Source organism: Ricinus communis, chromosome 9, assembly GCF_019578655.1.
Source record: "Ricinus communis isolate WT05 ecotype wild-type chromosome 9, ASM1957865v1, whole genome shotgun sequence".
Taxonomy (NCBI): Eukaryota; Viridiplantae; Streptophyta; class Magnoliopsida; order Malpighiales; family Euphorbiaceae; genus Ricinus; species Ricinus communis.
In genome coordinates, this window is record NC_063264.1 from 5678128 (window position 1) to 5696962 (window position 18835).

The 18835-nt window shown below is 32.8% G+C and overlaps 3 protein-coding genes across 4 annotated transcripts; 1 reads left to right on the forward strand and 2 right to left on the reverse strand.

Annotated features, from left to right (window-relative positions):
• The first annotated feature begins 98 nt into the window (after positions 1 to 98).
• Positions 99 to 3171, forward strand: LOC8280671 (probable calcium-binding protein CML22). The gene is made up of 5 exons (XM_015718568.3): positions 99 to 685; positions 1927 to 2163; positions 2253 to 2455; positions 2562 to 2736; positions 2837 to 3171. Exons 1-5 carry the CDS (start codon positions 670 to 672, stop codon positions 2968 to 2970), a joined length of 765 nt encoding a protein of 254 aa, XP_015574054.2. The 5' UTR covers positions 99 to 669; the 3' UTR covers positions 2971 to 3171.
• A 141-nt stretch (positions 3172 to 3312) lies between these two features.
• LOC8280670 (receptor like protein kinase S.2) lies at positions 3313 to 6544 on the reverse strand. Its single transcript, XM_002518056.4, has one exon. The coding sequence runs from the start codon at positions 5971 to 5973 to the stop codon at positions 3463 to 3465; it is 2511 nt and encodes an 836-aa protein (XP_002518102.2). The 5' UTR covers positions 5974 to 6544; the 3' UTR covers positions 3313 to 3462.
• A 5430-nt stretch (positions 6545 to 11974) lies between these two features.
• Positions 11975 to 15155, reverse strand: LOC8280669 (probable myosin-binding protein 6). Of its 2 annotated transcripts, none has more exons than XM_015718574.2 (3): positions 14276 to 15155; positions 12912 to 14131; positions 11975 to 12785 (listed from the first exon to the last, which is right to left on the reverse strand). In XM_015718574.2, exons 1-3 carry the CDS (start codon positions 14955 to 14957, stop codon positions 12726 to 12728), a joined length of 1962 nt encoding a protein of 653 aa, XP_015574060.2. In that variant the 5' UTR covers positions 14958 to 15155; the 3' UTR covers positions 11975 to 12725. The 2 variants fall into 2 exon arrangements, with proteins under 2 accessions (XP_015574060.2, XP_002518101.3); XM_002518055.3 differs by having other exon boundaries at positions 14270 to 15155.
• Between the last annotated feature and the right edge of the window lie 3680 nt (positions 15156 to 18835).

Below are 18835 nucleotides of genomic sequence, written 5' to 3' on the forward strand. Positions count from 1 at the left end.
GGGTGATGTAGTTTACTGTTCACAGTTGGCATAAGAGTACTTTAGAAAAGTGATGAAAGCATGTAATAGTAAAAGAAATTCTGCCAAAGAATCCCATCAAGAACTGATGCTTGCAGAATGCTGCTGAGTGTGGATCAGGAGGTTATTCTTTATTGAATTTGCTTCTCACTCTATTAGTCAGGGTTATTCCTAGGATAATTTCTGAATGCTCAGGGCGCTGGTTTTGAATACTATTCATTCGCCATTATATATTTATATAATGGGGATTAATTGGACCCCCAATTTTCACTGTATATGAATAAATCAAGTGGCTTGAATTTTGGTGTCTGGATTCTAAAGTTCAGTACAAGCAAATGTTTATTCTTTGCCTTCAATAATTATAAAAGCTCCACTAATTAATATTGAGTAGAATAAGAGAAGAGAGAGATTAACACAGCTATCTTGTCAAAAGCCATAATGGCATCTCCACTTTAGAGAACCTTAATTTGCTTATTGTTGGTTGAATGTTGGCACTTTTTTCTCTTTTTCCTCTCTTTGTTTTATGGGCATTTAAATACTATCATCTTCTATTTATCATTTCCTATATTTTATATATATGTACCTGAGTGGCTTTTTCTTCTTTTACTTTCTTGGAACAAGCAGCTGTTGCTTCTCTCTCCCTAAACAGCTATGAAAGATTCACTGTGTATGTCTTTCTTTGCCTCGTCTCATTTTCTAGTTTTGTCTTTATTCTTTTTCTCATATTCGTTGTTTTTTTTGTTGAATTAACCATTTTCTGTAAAAACCCGACAGTGGAAAGTTAAAAATTTAACACAGAATGTCAATAGATGCAAGAAAGTTTCTGGGTATGAAAGTTAATCATTCAACGTCATTGTTTGCTATCCAATTAACTACAGTTAGTGCTCACTTACTGTGTAATTCCAGGCAGATTAAGGTTCCCGTACAGTCTTATCAGCTCTGCTTCTAGCTTGCCATTTCCTTCTTGTTAGTTATATTGTAATTGTTTCAAATTGTTTCCTTTGGATTATGGTGGAATTACTGAGACTTATGGTATTTTCTTTAATGTTAATGTTATTTGATAATAGCCTCCAGAATTTCTTCTAATTTAGTAGGTTATGGCTTTGATTGCGTGGTGGTAGACGACAACAGTTCAAAAGAAACCTAATTGAGCATTGTGACAATGCTAGACCGTTGAAAACCAATATCCCCATACATCATTATCTCAACCTTTCTTTAGCAGTCATCTGTAATTGGCTAGACTGGGGTAGACAATAGCATTGACCTCAGAATTCTACTAGTTACTTATTCTATTCGAAATGCATGAGAAGTAATGGAGACCCGCCTAGAGGCGCCTACACCTGCAAACTCGGAACTAGCCCAGTAACTCATAGGAAGGCGATCCATTACGCCTTATAGCCTCAAGGCACTACCCCTAAAAAATCAGAACAACATTCACCTTTACATTCAAGCCCACCTCTATCATGCTAAATAACTGACTAGATACATATAAGTACACACTTAAGATGCCGGTAAGGACTAATGCTAATATAACCCTTAAACACTAAACCTTTAAACTCTTACTAAAAAACTTTAGACTGTTGTTACCTCTCACTTGTGGTGACATCAAGAAGAAAGATCTCAATGAGGGACTTTCTTTTTCTTTTTTTCTTTTTCTTTTGCAGGAGCAGTGGTGAAATGCTTGTGATTTACTTTATGGAAAAATGTAGTTAGTGATAAAATTTTCCCAAAGCACATAAGTGTGGCGTACAAAAGTAGGATCAAGCAAAAATTTTGTAGTGTGCCCTTCTGTCTAACTAACATATGTTAATGGATAACGTTTACCCTGTGATAGAACTATGTAATATATCCACATTGGCTCTGCCTGCTGAACCTATAATTTGATTCATGTTTGTTTCCTGTTCAAAGGCACATCTCCTTTTGGCCTGCTGAAGTCCTACTCGTCCAAAATAGCAGGGATGTTTTGCCATTGTGGTTCACAAAACAAATACAAGAGGTTGGATGCAAAGCTTGAAAAGAAGATGATAGAATTCAAGAGAAGTTCATCTGGGCCTACAAATTTTAAGTCTATTGACAGCATTATCTTGAGATTTCCTCAGTTCAAAGAGGGACTGAAGAACATCAGAGGAGTATTTGAACAGTATGGTGAGTTTCAGTAAGGTTTCACTTTCTGTGGCTGAGATTTAATGATGTACATGTACTGCCTATTTAATCTCCTTAGCGCTATCTGGTAGACGAAGATGCAAATGGTGCTATTGACCGTGAGGAACTCAAACGATGCTTGCAGAAACTGCAAATCAATCTAAAAGAGCAGGAGGTTGAGGATCTGTTTCATTCATGTGACATTGATGGAAGCCAGGGGATACAATTCAATGAGTTCATTGTTCTTCTGTGTCTCATTTATCTTCTAGTGGACTCTCCTTCCTTTTCTCATAGTGTATGCACGTTAGCATCAATCTTATCTTTTCAAATCTTTCTAGTATTGAAGATCTTACTGATTGCATTATCATTCAATATATTTAATGGCCCGGGAACTTTTTTAGACATCAAGAACTGGTTCACCGGAGCTTGAGGCGACTTTTGATACCATAGTTGAAGCTTTCTTATTTCTTGATAAGAATGGTGTTGGAAAGCTGAAAAAGAAAGATGTGCTCAAAGCCTTGAATGAGGCTTCTCCCTGGGAGAAATCACCAGCACATATCACCAAGTCCCGATTCCGTATCAATCTCCTTCACATTCTTTCATTCTACTTTTGATTTTGTGCTACTGGTTAAGTTATTTTAACTATCTTCTTGGTGATTCTTGTGAATAAATGCAGAAGAACTGGACTGGGACAGAAATGGGAAGGTCAGCTTCAGAGAATTCCTATTTGCTTTAGTAAACTGGGTCGGGATTGACGCGGATGAAGAAACTAGTGCAGTGGGAAAGCTAAACCAAGTGCAGAGGAGTTAAAAGAAAAAGGTGCTGGATACTAGTCTAGTCTAACATGCGATCAGATAATAAATTGATGTAAATACCTAACAAATTCAAGTCTCTCATTCAGAATCGCTGCTACATTGTCATGTTCATGTATTTCAAAATTCCTATTATTACGGTTCCAATAGTACTGTGATAATCTTGATAATTTATTACGTTCTTCTTTTCCTTTCTTGATTCTGTTCTTCCTCTTCTGTCTAAATTTTGTTGGAAGAATTGCTCATGGACTATGTTCAAAGAAAATAACAGAGATATTCATGAAAATAAGTCATGTTCATGAGTCTTAACTAAAGCTTATCTACATTTCCACGAAAGATATATTTGAAAACAGGAAAATCTATTGTAAAAGAAAGCATCTACATTGGGTGGTATACAGATATTACAGAAACAAAAAGAACAAAAGAACCCTTGACTGCCTCAAAGACGTTGGAGTCTTTTATCTATTTGTCACTGCTGTGTACTTGTTACTCATTGTATTCCTAGAGCTTGGATTCTCTTTATCAATGACAGGGAAGAAGCATTCTTGTGTTTCCATTCTTCTCTGCTTTCCTTCTGTTGCTCGGCTTTCATGAAGAATTGATCATTGCCATCGAGTATGCTTACCGTCTGCCTCATGTTTGGTCTTAATTCTGGATTGGACCTTGTGCATGCAATTCCCAGTTTGAGAAGTCTCAGCAGTTCCTTGTGATCATACTCACAGTCCAACCTTATATCTACCAAATCCTCCAATGGTCTTTTCTGTGTCTCGAATTCATGAATCCTATTAACCAATAGCACCTCAGGTCGCCGGAAGTCTACTGCCATCTGTCCAGTAACTACCTCAAGCAATACTACACCAAAACTATATACATCAGCCATTGGGGTTGCTTCGCCATTCTCTATGTATTCTGGTGACATATAACCAAAAATCCCACGAACTGATTTATTTCCCTTGTTGGCTGCTTTATGGGCTTGGTCATTCCTTGTCAAAAATTCTGCAAGGGCAAAGTTACCAAGTCTCGGGTTCATATCTGTATCAAGAATGACAGATGAAGAGGTAATATTTCTGTGGATAACTTGTTCTTCCCATTCCTCATGAAGATAAAGAATGGCTGAAGCAAGTGACTTTATAATGTTGTATCTATGACGCCATTGTAGGATTGAATGACCGATTCTTTTATCATGATGAAAAAGGAGGTGACTTAAGAGTCGACTAGCTGAATAATCATAGATGACAAGCATTTCTCCTTGCTCGGTGCACCATCCTCGGAGCTGTACTAGATTTCGATGGCGGAGCCTGGCTAAATTTTGGAGTTCAGATGAAAAGCGGGTTCGAATTGCAGGGCATTTTGTCATGCCAAGCCTCTTTACCAGGACTTGGTGGCCATCTTCAAGGATGCCATAGTAGGCAGTTCCAAAGTCCACCTCTGCTACCCTGTGTGAGTCGGAGAAATTGTTTGTAGCTGAAATAATTTCTTTGAAGGAAATTTCCCTGGGAGTTTCCACCATCAAGTAAGTGTTTCGCCGATGACTTCTGTTGTTAGAAGAACTAAGATCATTGTTCCCGAATTCTGCAGTTGCATATATAGTTTCTCCTATGGCTGTCACGAAGATTGATGATGAAGTGATGGACGTGGTTGTTGTGTTGGAGCTAGGCGTGGAGGTAGTGGACCTGCTGGTGTTGCTTGTGCTAGTATTAGATGAGGAGGATAAGGAGATGTATCGAGGATGGGACTGAAATGATGGAAGAGGTGGCAGTTTGCCTGAAATGTTGCCGGGAAGTGTTTGCACAATCCATTTCATGCTAGGCCGAAATTGTGGATTGTTAACTGTGCAAAGAAGTCCAAGATGAATCAGCCGTTCCATGTCAGAGAGTGCATAGGACCCATCTTGGAGCCTATTATCCCCTGCTTGTAGAAGCTTCCCATCATCTGATAGCCTTCTGATCCAATCAAGCAAAATGATCTGATCATCTGGGCATGTAAGATCCACTGCCTGCCTTCCGGACACCACCTCCAGCACAACAATTCCAAAGCTGAAAACATCAGATTTTGCAGTAGCAACACTCCGTTTCTGGAAACTCTCAGGTGGCAAATAACCAATAGTCCCACCAATTCTAGTTGAATCTGCCAAGCGAAACTGGTGGTTTATAATTGAAGGCGTCCTGGTTTGGTACTCAAGTTCATGTTCAAGCCATCGCGCCAGGCCAAAGTCACCAAGGCGGGCATTGTAATGGGAATCAAGCATCACGTTGCTCGTCTTCACATCCCGGTGAATTATTTGAGTCTCCAATTGTTCATGGAGATAATGCAATGCAGCTGCCAAGCCACCAATTATTCTCTTTCTCCTTTCCCAATTAAGAGTGTCTGCTGTCAGGTTTTCAGGCCTTCTAAAAAGCACCCTGTCAAGGCTACGGTTAGGCATGTAATCATAAACCAGAAGCAACTGGTCTTCATGAACACACCATCCCCTTAACCGGACAAGATTCCTGTGTCGGAGGTTAGCCACTGCAAGCAATTCAGCTTCAAAAGTCTTCTCGAACTGCTCCCCTTTTTCAGCCAAGCATTTAACAGCAACTACAGTACCATCACTAGGTAAAACTGCTCTATAAACTTTGCCGAAACCTCCACTCCCAAGAACTTCATCTTCACTAAAACCATTAGAACCTATATAAAGCTCAGCATAACTGAAAATCCTTGGATTATCGCCCCCAACCTTCTCAGACATCTGTATTCCTTCCAGATCCTGAAACACATTGCTAGACTGTTGTTTTCTTGGTCTCCGGTGGTGATAACAACTAACCCATCTCGAGTCATATAATCTTCGTAACGAATCACCAACAAAAGCCAGTACTCGAGTCCCACAACCGCGGTTGGGGTGTGTTTTCATCGCTTCCGTGAGGGGTGAAGGAGGGAGTTTTAATTTGTGTTGCCGGTGGTCATAGGTTGCGAGTTCATCCAATTCTGGCAAGATGATGCAAAGGCGGTTGAGTTGCTTCATGGCGGTGGGGTGCCCGTGAATTGGGTTGAGATAAGCACTAGAAAGGCATTGAATGAAGAAGGTGATGGCAAAGGAGAAAGAAAAGGAAATAAGAAAGGAAAAAAAGAAATAGAAAGGCAAATTATCTTGAACGTGTATTTATGTGAAATCCTGGACTGGGGGGTCTTTTCCAGGATGCGTGCTTTTTATTCAACTTTGTTAGGTTGCATGGTTGAATTGTACTTCTATCAAACAGCCAATTACAAGGAACCTACCCCAGCTAGCGCACACATCATCACCGAAGGAGATTCCAAAACAGTCATAAACTGTAATCTACTATTGAACTTTCTTCACTCCCTTTTATATTAATTCTGTACTTTCTGGAACACACCTGAATTTTCATGGATGGCTTTCAAATGGAGGCCTGCGTGCTTCCTGGTCATACACAGTCGCCCGGAGACCTTTAAGCCGTGTAGGAACACAAGTCTTCAGCTTTTGAATGTTCCAAGTTTGTTTTGTTTCTTGCTGGGTCAAAACTCAGGAAACTAGCCTCTCAACACAACTTGTTAGAATCTGACACTTTTTAAAACAAATAATCACTTTGCTGACAGGGTTCATGTCCTTTCCTTTAATCATATAATCTTATTTACAGTGGCATTATTTATATTCTGTGATATCATCTGTAGATGAACCCTAGCTAAATTTTATCTGCTATTTTGTTTTAGTAATTTTTTCACTTTCACCGCTAAACTTTCTGTGTCAAATGAAGTTGGAAAATTGAGATGAGTTGGGTGGACTGCATTTAGTGCAGTTGGAGTGCAATTAATAGGATTAGGTTAGAGACACCTCTATAATGGAAAGAAGCCTTAGATTTTATCTAGAAAAATAAATTGTTTAAGGACTATGAGTCCACCTTAATGGGTTAGAGGTTGACACTAAAAACATTGTCAACAAATCAACATTGGGTATAAATAAATACAACTAAAGAATAAGGTTAAGGTTGATTATATTATCAATTAGTCATGAATTTTAACTTACTATCTTTATATTAATATGTTCTTAATGTTTTATTAAATATAATTTCATTTTTATAATAAGCAAATTTATATATAAAAACAGGTATCCATATAACATTTGAATTTCATTTCTACTATAGCTTAAACTCTAATTACCATTATTTTATGAGAGTTTTTTTTTTTTGTACAACAGCTAAATATTAACCCATCAAATATATAAATCTGGTAAAATTAAAAAATATAAGTAAAGTAAATATTCTAAATTACTAAAATAAAACATACAAAGGTATAAATTTATTAAAATGAAATCTGAATTGTCATCACATTACACTCTAATTTAGCTTGAAGACTGATAACAAAAGATGACATAAAACATTTTATCTTTTCTGTCTAATAATCTAACTAATGATAATCCAAGCAAGAAAATGTATTTGCAAAGAAAATGAACCTCCATATTTACATATGAACACATGGAATTTTAGAAATCTTCATAGCTCTAAGATTTTTCTAAAAATAGAAACTGAGTATTAGATGCAAGTAGTGAAGAAGATGAAAAAAAGAGTTGAATAGACATCAATTTTATGATAACACTTAACAAGAAATCAGATTTTTGTTCCCCTACTTTGAGAGAGCAACTTCATATTATTTATATAAATTTGCAATTAGATGGACTAAGCAAATTTAAGTTTGCTTTAATTAAACTCTCAATACTTGATTAGATGTCATGCTTAGATGGAAAGCAGTTTTCCATTGAATTTGTTCATTTACTATTTTGATATTTTCAAATTTAGTGCACAACTCTATCTAATATAATCTATTAACATTACTTGATTGATGGGGAATATTTTCTTTTCCAATCTAGACATAATTTAACCTGAATCTCTTCAAATAATGCCAAATAAATTGAATACTTGAACTAGGTGCTAGTGAGTAGGAGTGGAACTCTTAAAAGGGGATCATCTTTTAGTCACCACCTTAGCTAGTGCTTTATGATTTGATAGAGAGCACAAATGTAAAAAGAGAATTAGGGTTTTGAATAAGAGCACCCAAGAGAAAATAAATTGGAAAAAGAGATTCCTTCTACAACTCATGCATAGAAAATCAAACATGTATTAGACATGTTTTCTTCATAATAAACCAAAACTTGATGCTTAATCTCTTAGTAAATAACAAAAAAGTGATTGATCTAATCAAATCATCAAACACCCACTACAGGAAAACCTATGTGAACCCCCCCTGTGCAGGCCCAAATGGTGAAGGATAGGTGCTGTTCAAAAGTCAATTCTTGTCACATTTGTGTGATAAGAGATAAAGGGCAATTTTCTTTGATTGATTTAATTTGGGCAATTTGGCTTTGCATGCAAAAAGAAAAGAAGGGAAATTTAAAGAAGGGGATTGTTGTATTGGGATATAGTTTTTCATTTAAGGATATTGTTGTTTATTGAGAGGTAAATGCTAAGGTGGGTGTTGTGGGTTGCCTACTTTATGTTTCTTATTTATTATTATGGTCCCATTTGGTCTTGGTTTTCAGAGGCAATCTTCTTTTCAATGTGGGTTTAAGTTCTTTATTGCGCTATTGTTGGGTCCTTTACCATATCTAGATTTGCAAGATTTCAATTCTTTTTTCTTCTTTCTCATGAATATAGAAAAAAGAAAACCAGAAATTTGAACTCCTTAGTTAGCTGTAATGCATGATGATTGGATTACTATTAGACCAATTATTTTCAGCTGTTTACACCGTAGTTATGGTGAGTTAGAATAATAAAAATAAACAGAAAAATGTAAGATTATAAAGGTTATATTTTAAAATTTGATATTTTCTAAAATCATCCATTTAATTTATGTAAAAAAAACTCTAAAACCAAATGCCAGATTTATAATTTCAGCTCAGTTTTGTGAATTGGAATCCCCACTTCATAACATATAATTTCTCCATTGTTTTGGAATCATTTAATTATATTCACCATTGATGATGACATAGTGAGCTTATAAATGTCTAGGATAAACCTTTAAATGAGTTTTAAAATTTGAATATACTTTCATTACTATAGATACAAAGTACACTTGGAATTCTCAGTATTTGAAAATGATTTTGGGTTGCTTGTCAGCCAGTCCTTTTAAGATTTTTTTAAAAAATATAATAATGATAAAATTGCCTCTTAATAGGAAGCATGCTTTATTATTGAATAAGAAATAGTGCTATTATTGAAATATTTTGGTAGGATGTGTGAAATATTCAATGGGGTTTGAATTAATCCACCTAAAGTAGGAGCCAAGATTCTGAACTTTTTTACAATTAATTGCAATAAATAAGCATTTAGTGTATACACTCTTTTTAAAAAATTTAATTCGAATTAAAAAGTGTCATACTTCCATATAATATTATCGAGTCTTTTATTTTTTAAAAGAAAAAGAACTATCCTGAAAAAAAAAATTAATAAATTTTATTCTTCTTTTATAAAAAAAAGCAATCATTAACTTTAATGACGAATAGATAAACCATTAATATCTGGATTACAATACTAAGACTTTGCTAATAACAAATGAATAAAGAATAACATAACTAAAATATAATATTCGAGATTAAGAACATAAAATTCTCCTTTTTAGAATTTCACATATATAACGAGTATAAAATGATATCTATTTTTCCATTATATATTTTTATAATTTATTATATCTTTAATAATATTTTCTAATGAAAACTATAATTAAATTGCTCAACCTACTTATAATATCAATGGTAAATGTACCAAAATGCATAAAAAAATCAAAGTGGTTGAAGCCCAATAATAGCAATAAAAAAAGATGACTCAAAGATCAAAATGATGATTTCATTCTTTTGCAGTTTGCAATTCTCAAGCAGTTTCAACAACTACAAAACCTCCAACCACTGCACTTTCACCAAACCTAAGCTCTCAGAAGGTGACACTATCAAGAATATAATTTCAAACATTCCTGATTTCCTACCTTACACATCTACTCTACTTCTGGTGGACACTTAGGTTATATAAAACTCTATTTGATTGGTTAATTATGCTGAAAATCTAAGTGCTTGAGAATTAATTTCTTTATATTTCCAGGCATTTCGAGAACTTTAGGAAAGAAAAAATGGGACCGTTATTAAATCTCGATCCTTCATACTTTAAGGTAAAATATTTGACTATTGAATTGCTGGGTGCATCACAAAGACTTTGTTTAATTTAGTGAACTACTAATCTTTTTCTCTTAATACATAAGAGATGCATCATACTATTTAAATGGACCGTTACTACTTAATAAAATAATATTATTTTTTTTTTTGGTAATTTTCACCGCTTGCATCATTTTAGTGTGTAATTAACAAAAATTAATCCAATTTATGGTGCTAAGACTCTGTCAGAATGTGTGTTGTGCATATACCTTTTCTTGATGTATTACATGTAATTGCTTCAATAAAATTATGACCAAAATTATATATATATATATATATATATATATATATATATATATATATATGTATATATATATATATATATTAGTGAGATTTGAATGTTCCTTACAGAGAAAAAAGGTTCATAAATGAATTAGTAAAAGAAAGAAAATTAAAACTAAAAGTTGAAGAAAAGAATAATGCTACCTTTGAACACTTTCGAGTTATGGAACTCTTTTTTAAATTTATATAATATATTTAGAGCTAATATAAAACGTGTCATATAAAACTCTTACGAGTAATAAAATTAAGAGTTTTAAAATACTAAAAGTTCTAACTCGAGATTTTAAGCTCTTACGATTTCAATACCAGTTACATAATAAGAAATATTTTAATTAAATTAAAAAAGACTATTATTATCTTATCGTTATATTTTTTTATTTATTTAATATCCCTATCCGACTGACCGTGGGGCATTAAGGTCGCAGCATGGTTAATTAATTTGTTATGTAAGGACAATCTGGGACAGAAACTTTCTAGGACCACTAATAAAGTGGAAAAAATATAGGAAAACTCTGAAACAATTTTAATGACGAAAACTAAAAAAAATAAAATAATATTAATTATTAGTTTTCTACATATGATTTAATTGGTAATTAAGAAAAGTGATTAATAACATTAATCACGTCAATTAAATGTTGAATTTGTCAAAATTGTGGTAGCCCTCTGAATGAGGACTTGAACCGAAAATATAAAATTAGTTGGCCGCAGACAGTGGAATAATAAGAATTTTAAGACATGTTGGTATGCTTTCTTTTCAGTCCTTTTCTTTTCTCTCTTTTTTATTTTTTTTTAAAAATAAAATAAAAGAATTGTTTTATTTGAATATGAAATTGTTTCTTAATTTTTCAACTTTTCATAGGTTGGATTTGTGGAATTATATAAGTGAATAGCAGCCAAGTTGATGTTCAAAGACAGGAATGAAAATGAAAGGGTAAAAGTTTGATTTGGTTTTATCTGAAAAGAATGAAAATGAAATTTGATGTTAATAGGATTTAATTAATTTCTTATTAATTTAATGTTATTTCTTTAGAATCATTAACATGATGTATGCTTATTTCAAGAGACTAAAAATTGTTCCACCTAGAAATTTAGAATACATGGCAATTGGTATTTAATAATTTCTCCCTTTTCAAACTCTTATCAAATTACAATTGGGTAATATTCAAATTAGCTATCAATATATAATAATATTAATAAATTCATATTCGGGAAAGTAATATTGAATTGATAGAATAAACGAATATAATAATCAACTTATATTCTATCCAAATTATCAAGTTTTACACATATTACTCTCTCTCTCTCTCTCTCTCTCTATATATATATATATATATATATATATATATATATATATATATATAGAGTTTCCACTTATTCAATTTTGTTTAATATTTAATTAATTTTTCATTTCAATATTTTTATTTATTACTTAAATATCACCTCTTTAAATATAATATAATTATTGTTAGTTATTATACACCTTTTTTTTATGAAAATTATGAAATTTCCATTTATTGATAAATAAAAAATATAATTGGATCAATAAAAAGAATAAAAATATTACAATCAAGAAATATAAAGTAAGAACTTATACTTATATTTTTCAATTGCGTTAATAAAACTCTTTTAATTTTTATTGTCAGTCTGCACACTCCATTTAGTGACTATTTTAAACCATATATTTACTCTTTAGTCATTAAATAAGTTTGATTGTAAGAATATCAATAAAAAAATTTTAGCTATTGACATTGTAACTCTACAAAATTCTACCAATACATTCAGAAAACAAAATTTAAAGCTCATAAAATGGTATTAATTACAATTTTCATAAAGAAATTTTAAAATTCTATGAAAGGAAAAGTTAAAAGATTTCAAATAATTAACGAGAAAAATTTTAAAAATTGACATTTACTGATCGCAATATAATAATATAAATTAAAAAAAAATCGATACGGATGGCGATGAAAAAAAATAAATAGATAACGAATAATACCGCCTAATCTACATAAAAATAAATAAACATAAATTGCAACAAATTGAAATAATTCCAACACTGTAATTGCCGTCATAACATATTTCATTCCAAATCTAACCCAGTAAAAACTTAACCTAAAGTGAAGACAAAAACTCCACGCCAATGGCAAACTATCCATACATTTAACTTTCAGATATTCAAGAACGGGTTCCTGCACCTGGAAAAATGGCAACGAATTGCATTACTATTTACAAGTTTGAGTCTTCTTTATATCCATAAAGCAGAATGACGTTATCAGCATTAGCCATTAAATGCTTCCTTCAAGTAGCAAAGGACCACTTCGCCAACGCCTTTTCTTTGACATAACCTGAAAATTCAAGCAAGCTTTTCTGGTTAGTACACTTTGAGAATATCAGGAGTGGTAATTAATCTGTGTCACTCACTATTCACTAGCAACTATACAGAAATGAAGAGTTTAGTTACATATGCATACATTAGATGTTAGAGGAGGCAATGAAGCGCGGCGGAGAGCCTTTCCAGGCTCTGTCAACTGTCGAATCTCTTGAAGCTGATTAGTTATATCTTCCAGCATCTGTAGCTGTGTTTTTTCCCCTTCCTTGCTCCCTTTTGAGAACTTCAGCTTCTCTCTTCCCTCTTGCACACTTCTTAGTCTTTCCCTCAGCCAAATGATTTCATTGTCAATTTTATACCTTTCAGCATCAAATGCAGACATGGATTTTCTCCGCATTTCAGAACGCATTGATCTGCCTCTTGAACTGCCAATTGGCGGTAATCCGCTTGGTATAATGCTGGAAGTTCTGCCTATTTTTGCAGTGTGGGTTAAGGTGGAAGCATTTGCCAATAGTTGCTTATTTTTGTCTTCTATCACCTGCTTAGACATACTAGATTGATCTTCAATAACATGAATATCATGAACGCTTTCTTTATCAACAGCTTTATGTACTAAAGAAGTAGTTGTCTGAATCAACTTTGGACTTGCACATGCCTTCTGCTGTATGCTTTCCTCATCAGAAAGACTTGAATGTCCTGCAATGTCACCATGAATTGAAGAGATATCATCTTCGCTTAGTTTTATAGATGGTAATTCTTTGAAGGTTTCTTTTTCTCCCTTGTACTTCCTGCTAGTGGAGTCACCAATCTTCTGCGGCATCATCGACCCTAAATCTTCATCGCTTGGATACCAGTATCCAGATGTGTTATCAGCTTCAAATTGCTCATTACAAATTGCTTGCCTATAGGCCTCAACTTCCTTCTCCAAGAAATACTTTTCCCTTTCTCGCCTTAATAGTATCTCTTTCAGAATATTCATTTCTTCAGCATCATATGCATATTTCTCTTCTATCATCCTCTGGCATTGCCTTGCTTCCATTTCTATCAACGCTTTCTCTTTCTGTAGACGCTGTATCATAGCCATAGCCTCATCTGCAGCAGTAGCAGCAGCACTTCTCTCTTTCTCTAGTTCGACATACAGGACAGCTCGAGCAGCATGCTCTTCTTCCAGTGCTAGTTCCAGGAGCCTAATTGTGTTTCTTGCATTTCCATCTAAATCAGAAGTATTTTCATGATCCGATGTTTCATTCTCATCTACTGGTTCGTACAATTCAAAACCTTGGGAAATTTTTCTTTTCGAACCAATGTCCACCACCGAACCTTCCTTTCCATCTAAAATCTCATAGCAGTTCACTTCAGAGACTGCACAAGCATGCAAATAAATAACTGAAATGATTGCATCATAATATTAAAGACGCGGGTGCTCGCAAACACTCAGGAATGCATACACTTCTTATTTGAAAATGCAAGCGAAAAGTTTCCAAGCAACAAAGAAAATACCTGTACCTCTATAATTAAGAGGCTCCATGCCGTCTTTACATGTTTCATTCCTGATTCTGGCAGGAGGAGATTGTGGAGTTTCTGCATCAGACCATAAAGATTTAAATGACGAAACCTGTGATAACTTCCCGTTATCTTTTCTTCGACGTCTGAGGTTATTTCTTGATCTGTGGCGTAGAAGACCCTTCCATTTGCAATCAAATTTTCTTTCCTTCACATCCTGCAAGTTCATTGCACCCATCACAAAACCCTTTTCTTTCATCTTAGCCAAATCCCCATCTCTACTATTTTCTGCTCTCGTCACTGAAGATGAGATACACGACGACTCGCCCTCCGATCCAGCAACTTCATTTTTAACAATGTTCCTGTAATTTTCCAAATTGGATTTCCATTGCGAACGGTTCCCTATCGAATCAAAAGGGAACTTGCTCTTGACAGATGATTGAATAGAGGATATTTTCTGTAAAGGGTAATCAACAAATTGTCTTTGCAAGCAGTTATTGCTGGCGTCAGGAATTGCAAAAAATCCATTGCAAGGGCATGGTAAATTCAATCCGAAAAAGGCTAGAAACTTGGAAGCGAAATAAGCAAGAGCTGATGCACATAGGAGAAAGAAGGTAATAGAAAGATCAAGAAATGCACCCACTAGACCACTAAATGTCCATCTACGTATGGCAAGGCACGGCATTTTCCTTGAGAAATTGTTTAATTCTTGCTTATGAAATTGTATAAATCAAAGAAACGATGGAAAACAAAGAAAATGCTGCTAACATCAAATTTTAAGAACGTTCTTTCACTTCATGTGGGAAAAAGAGTTACAAGATTGCATGCCAAATAATGTACAGATCGAATGAAACCTTTGAAAGTTGTATTTAATACAGGAAAATAAATGAAAAAGAAAGTAGATTATGATCGGATTTGGGTAGTGAATCTCCTAGTTAGTTTCTGTCATCTTACCACAACCCCTAGTTTTGGACGGTTGTAAATTTTTGGAGTTGTTGGCCAAAACATACGTGGACAGACATACCCTAATTCTTGGAAGTCCTGTTTCTTGTTACAAATATAATATATATCGTAAGAATGGATCTTTCAGGAAAAAACCACCACAAGCTCTGTAAGTAAAGAAAAAGAAAATCACAATACATTACAGTTCTTGTTGCATTATGTTCTTCTTTTTTAGAATTAAATACACTTCCCCTGTAAATGATGAGTAACAACTAACAAGTTCACATCCTTGCATATTTTTTTTTTTAATTTTTTTTTTTGAGAATATAAACGTGGTAAAAATTTACTCAGCTTAAAAGTTGATGTAGAGTTCAAATCTTTACTAAACTCAAAGAAACATTGACAAAAGTTATATAGAAAAATAGATTCAAAGGATGAAACAATTGGAAGAGAAGGAAAGAATTAGTGTTGCATGGTTCATGGATTTGCTGCAGATTGCACCATTTTCTGTCGTTTGAGAATCATATTGAAGGTTAATATTGCCGCTCGTATTATTTCTTTAGGCTAAATGATTTTTTTACTGAAAGTTATCTTTATGCTTTTAAACTTTCACCGTATACTTAGTTTAATACTCTAATTTTTAATATAATTAAATGAATATTTAGTCTTTTTATGATATTTTAGCATTATGTACTTTTGTTATACATGTACACCAATTGTATAAAAATATTTAAATATCATTAAAAATATATTAAAATATAATATTAAATTAGATTAAAAATTAAAATATCTAAATATTAAAAATAAAATTAAAAAACCTATTAAATTAAATAAAAATTAATTAGTTGATATAAATTCAGTAGGACAAATATGCATTTCGTGTTTCCTAATACCATATGACAATTCCAAACATATCCAATATTTTCTAAATTTATGGGTAAGAGAATGAAACACAAAATTGAGTTTGACATAAATACATAAATTATCAGAGACATAATGCATCATGTGCCTAGGTCCAACATGCATGGATTTTTTTCTTTTATTTTTATCTGAATATTTTGTTGTTTTATCTATAATTTTGAAAGTATATCCAACATTATCCAACAACAAGTTTCGATATATAAGATATGCATGTTTTATACGTAATCTTTTTGTTGGTTTATTTTATTTATAATATTTGCAATTAAAATTATATTTATTTTATTTTATTTTTCAGTATTAAAAGATAATTAAAAATATATAAAATTTCTTAAGCTAAAGATTATATTAATTGTTGAGTTTTTTATTTGTTTACTTTTAATTAAATTATATTAATTTTTCTAAAAAAAATTATATTAATGATTGAGTTTTTGTATTTATTTATCTTCTAATAATAATTTTAGTATCATAAATATTAATATAAAAATAAAAAAATTAATTTTTATTGGCATTAGTTATAAATTTTAACATTTTTATGAGTAATTTTTTGAAATAAATTTTAAGGATAATTTTATATTTTTTATATTAAATTGAATTATTATTATCATGCATATCCATATTTGGTAAGTTGTAGGTTCATTAAACTTGAATTATAGATTCATTAGTAGTTTATTAATTCATATTTGATAAATTGTAGGTTTATTAAATATATATTATAGATTTATTAAACAATTATTGTAGATTTATTGGTAGTACGATGTAAGTTCATTAAAAGCTTATTATTAAATATAGTTATAAATAACAAAATCATTAAGTATTGTTTATAAGTTTATTAAATATAATGTATGAATTCATCATTTTTGAACTGTAAATTCATCAATTAATATATGCTTTATTTTTTAAATTATAAAATTCTAAATTATAATCCACGAATCTCATGTGTATGTATGATAAATCTATAGTATATAATTTATGAACCTTTCATTTTTAATCTATGGATCTGTATTATTCTAAAAATTTCTATGCTATTATATATGAATCTCAAGTATATGTAGATGAACTTTTAGTTTATAATCTATGAATTTGTTGTTACCTTATGAACCTGCAGTTTTATAATTGATATTTATAGTTTTTATTAATAAACATGTGTTCATAATCTATAATTGTGTTTTTAATTTATAATTATAAATATAAAATAATTAATTTTAATATAATAATAATATTATTAAATTTTAAAAATTAAAAAATTATTATACAATGATAAAAATGTTATGACTAGGGTTCATAAGCATAAGAATACTGAAGTTAAGATTAAGAAAGAAAGAAGAAAGGAATAACTGTATATTCTTCCATCATTACATCTGAATATTTCTGCTCTATTAATAACAATACTTAAGGGAATAAACCAATCCAAATTGGACAGCTATTAGCTATTCTAGAGCCATCCTATAAGAGATAAGGCCATCATCTAGCGATCATAATAATTCATAATAACTTGCTTTGTAGACCGTTATTGATTTTGTGATTCCTTTACCATGTGCCTCTATACCTCATTCTCTATATTGCCTTCCAATGTTGCATAATTCTCATTAGCTTTATTCATAACAATACTCAATTCCTTAAAGATTTCCTTGTCCTCAAGGAAATAATCTGGAAATTGCTTGGAAATAAAAGAGAAGTCTTCCCAGGTGGCATTATCTTTAGTCAAGTTAGCCCTCTGTATCAATACTTGAGAAACATCTTAGCCACGATGATTGATGGTGCAACGAGCCAATATTGCTAACCTTAAATTTGTCCTTTTTCTATGCATAATGGAAGCTGTTGGTTGGCTACCGCATCGGCTTGAACTGCCTTCTCAAGTAAGGCACGTGAAATACAGGATCAATTCGAGCGTCCTCAGGCAAATTAAGCTTATAAACCACCAGTCTAATACGTGCCATAACTTCGAACGGTCCATAGAACTTTGCAGCGAGTTTGAGGCTTTTCCTTACTGCGATAGACGTCTGTCTATAAGGCTACAACTTCAAATAGACTTTATCACCAACTGCAAATTCCCTCTCCAAACGATGCTTGTCCTCTTGTTGTTTTATTCAATTTTGGGCAGCCAATAACTTCTCTCTCAATAGTTGCACCATTTGTTGCCTTTTCTCTAAGAGTTCTTCCACAGCTTGTACAAGAGTTTCAGAAATAGCAGTCTCACTAAAATGTGGTGGGGGAAAACCATAGAGGGCTTGAAATGGAGTCATGCCCAGACTTATATGAAAAGTGGTGTTATACCACCACTTAGCCAGTGTTAGCCACTTATGCCAACTGGTGGGTTTTAGAAAGCACATGCAATGCAAGTAAGACTCCAAACATTAGTTCACCCGTCCTGTTTGACCGTCCGTTTGAGGATGGTAGGCCGTGCTTGGATGTAATTTCGTCCCAACCATCCTAAAAAGCTCTTGCCAAAATAAACTAGTAAAAATGGGATCTCTGTTCGATACCATACTGTTGGGTAATCCATGCAGTATAACGATGTGATCCATAAATAATTTGGCTACTTTAGCTGCGGTATAAGGGTGGGTCAAGGCAATAAAGTGAGCCATTTTTGTGAGTCTGTCTACTATTACCAAAATTATTTCCTTTCCTTTCGATTTTGGTAATTGATCCACGAAATCCATGGAGATGTGAGACCAAGCTTGCTGCGGTATGGGCAATGGT

Bases quoted from the DNA above. Each gene is read 5' to 3' on its own strand.
- LOC8280670 (XM_002518056.4), bottom strand. From the start codon at position 5,973: ATGAAGCAACTCAACCGCCTTTGCATCATCTTGCCAGAATTGGATGAA.
- LOC8280669 (XM_002518055.3), bottom strand. From the start codon at position 14,957: ATGCCGTGCCTTGCCATACGTAGATGGACATTTAGTGGTCTAGTGGGT. The intron at 14,132-14,269 runs GTATTTTCTTTG...ATGCTTGTGCAG, and splicing joins TCTTAATTATAGAGGTACAG to TCTCTGAAGTGAACTGCTAT. The intron at 12,786-12,911 runs GTATGCATATGT...TTGAATTTTCAG, and splicing joins TGCCTCCTCTAACATCTAAT to GTTATGTCAAAGAAAAGGCG.
- LOC8280671 (XM_015718568.3), top strand. The intron at 2,164-2,252 runs GTGAGTTTCAGT...GCTATCTGGTAG, and splicing joins AGGAGTATTTGAACAGTATG to ACGAAGATGCAAATGGTGCT. The intron at 2,737-2,836 runs GTATCAATCTCC...GAATAAATGCAG, and splicing joins TATCACCAAGTCCCGATTCC to AAGAACTGGACTGGGACAGA.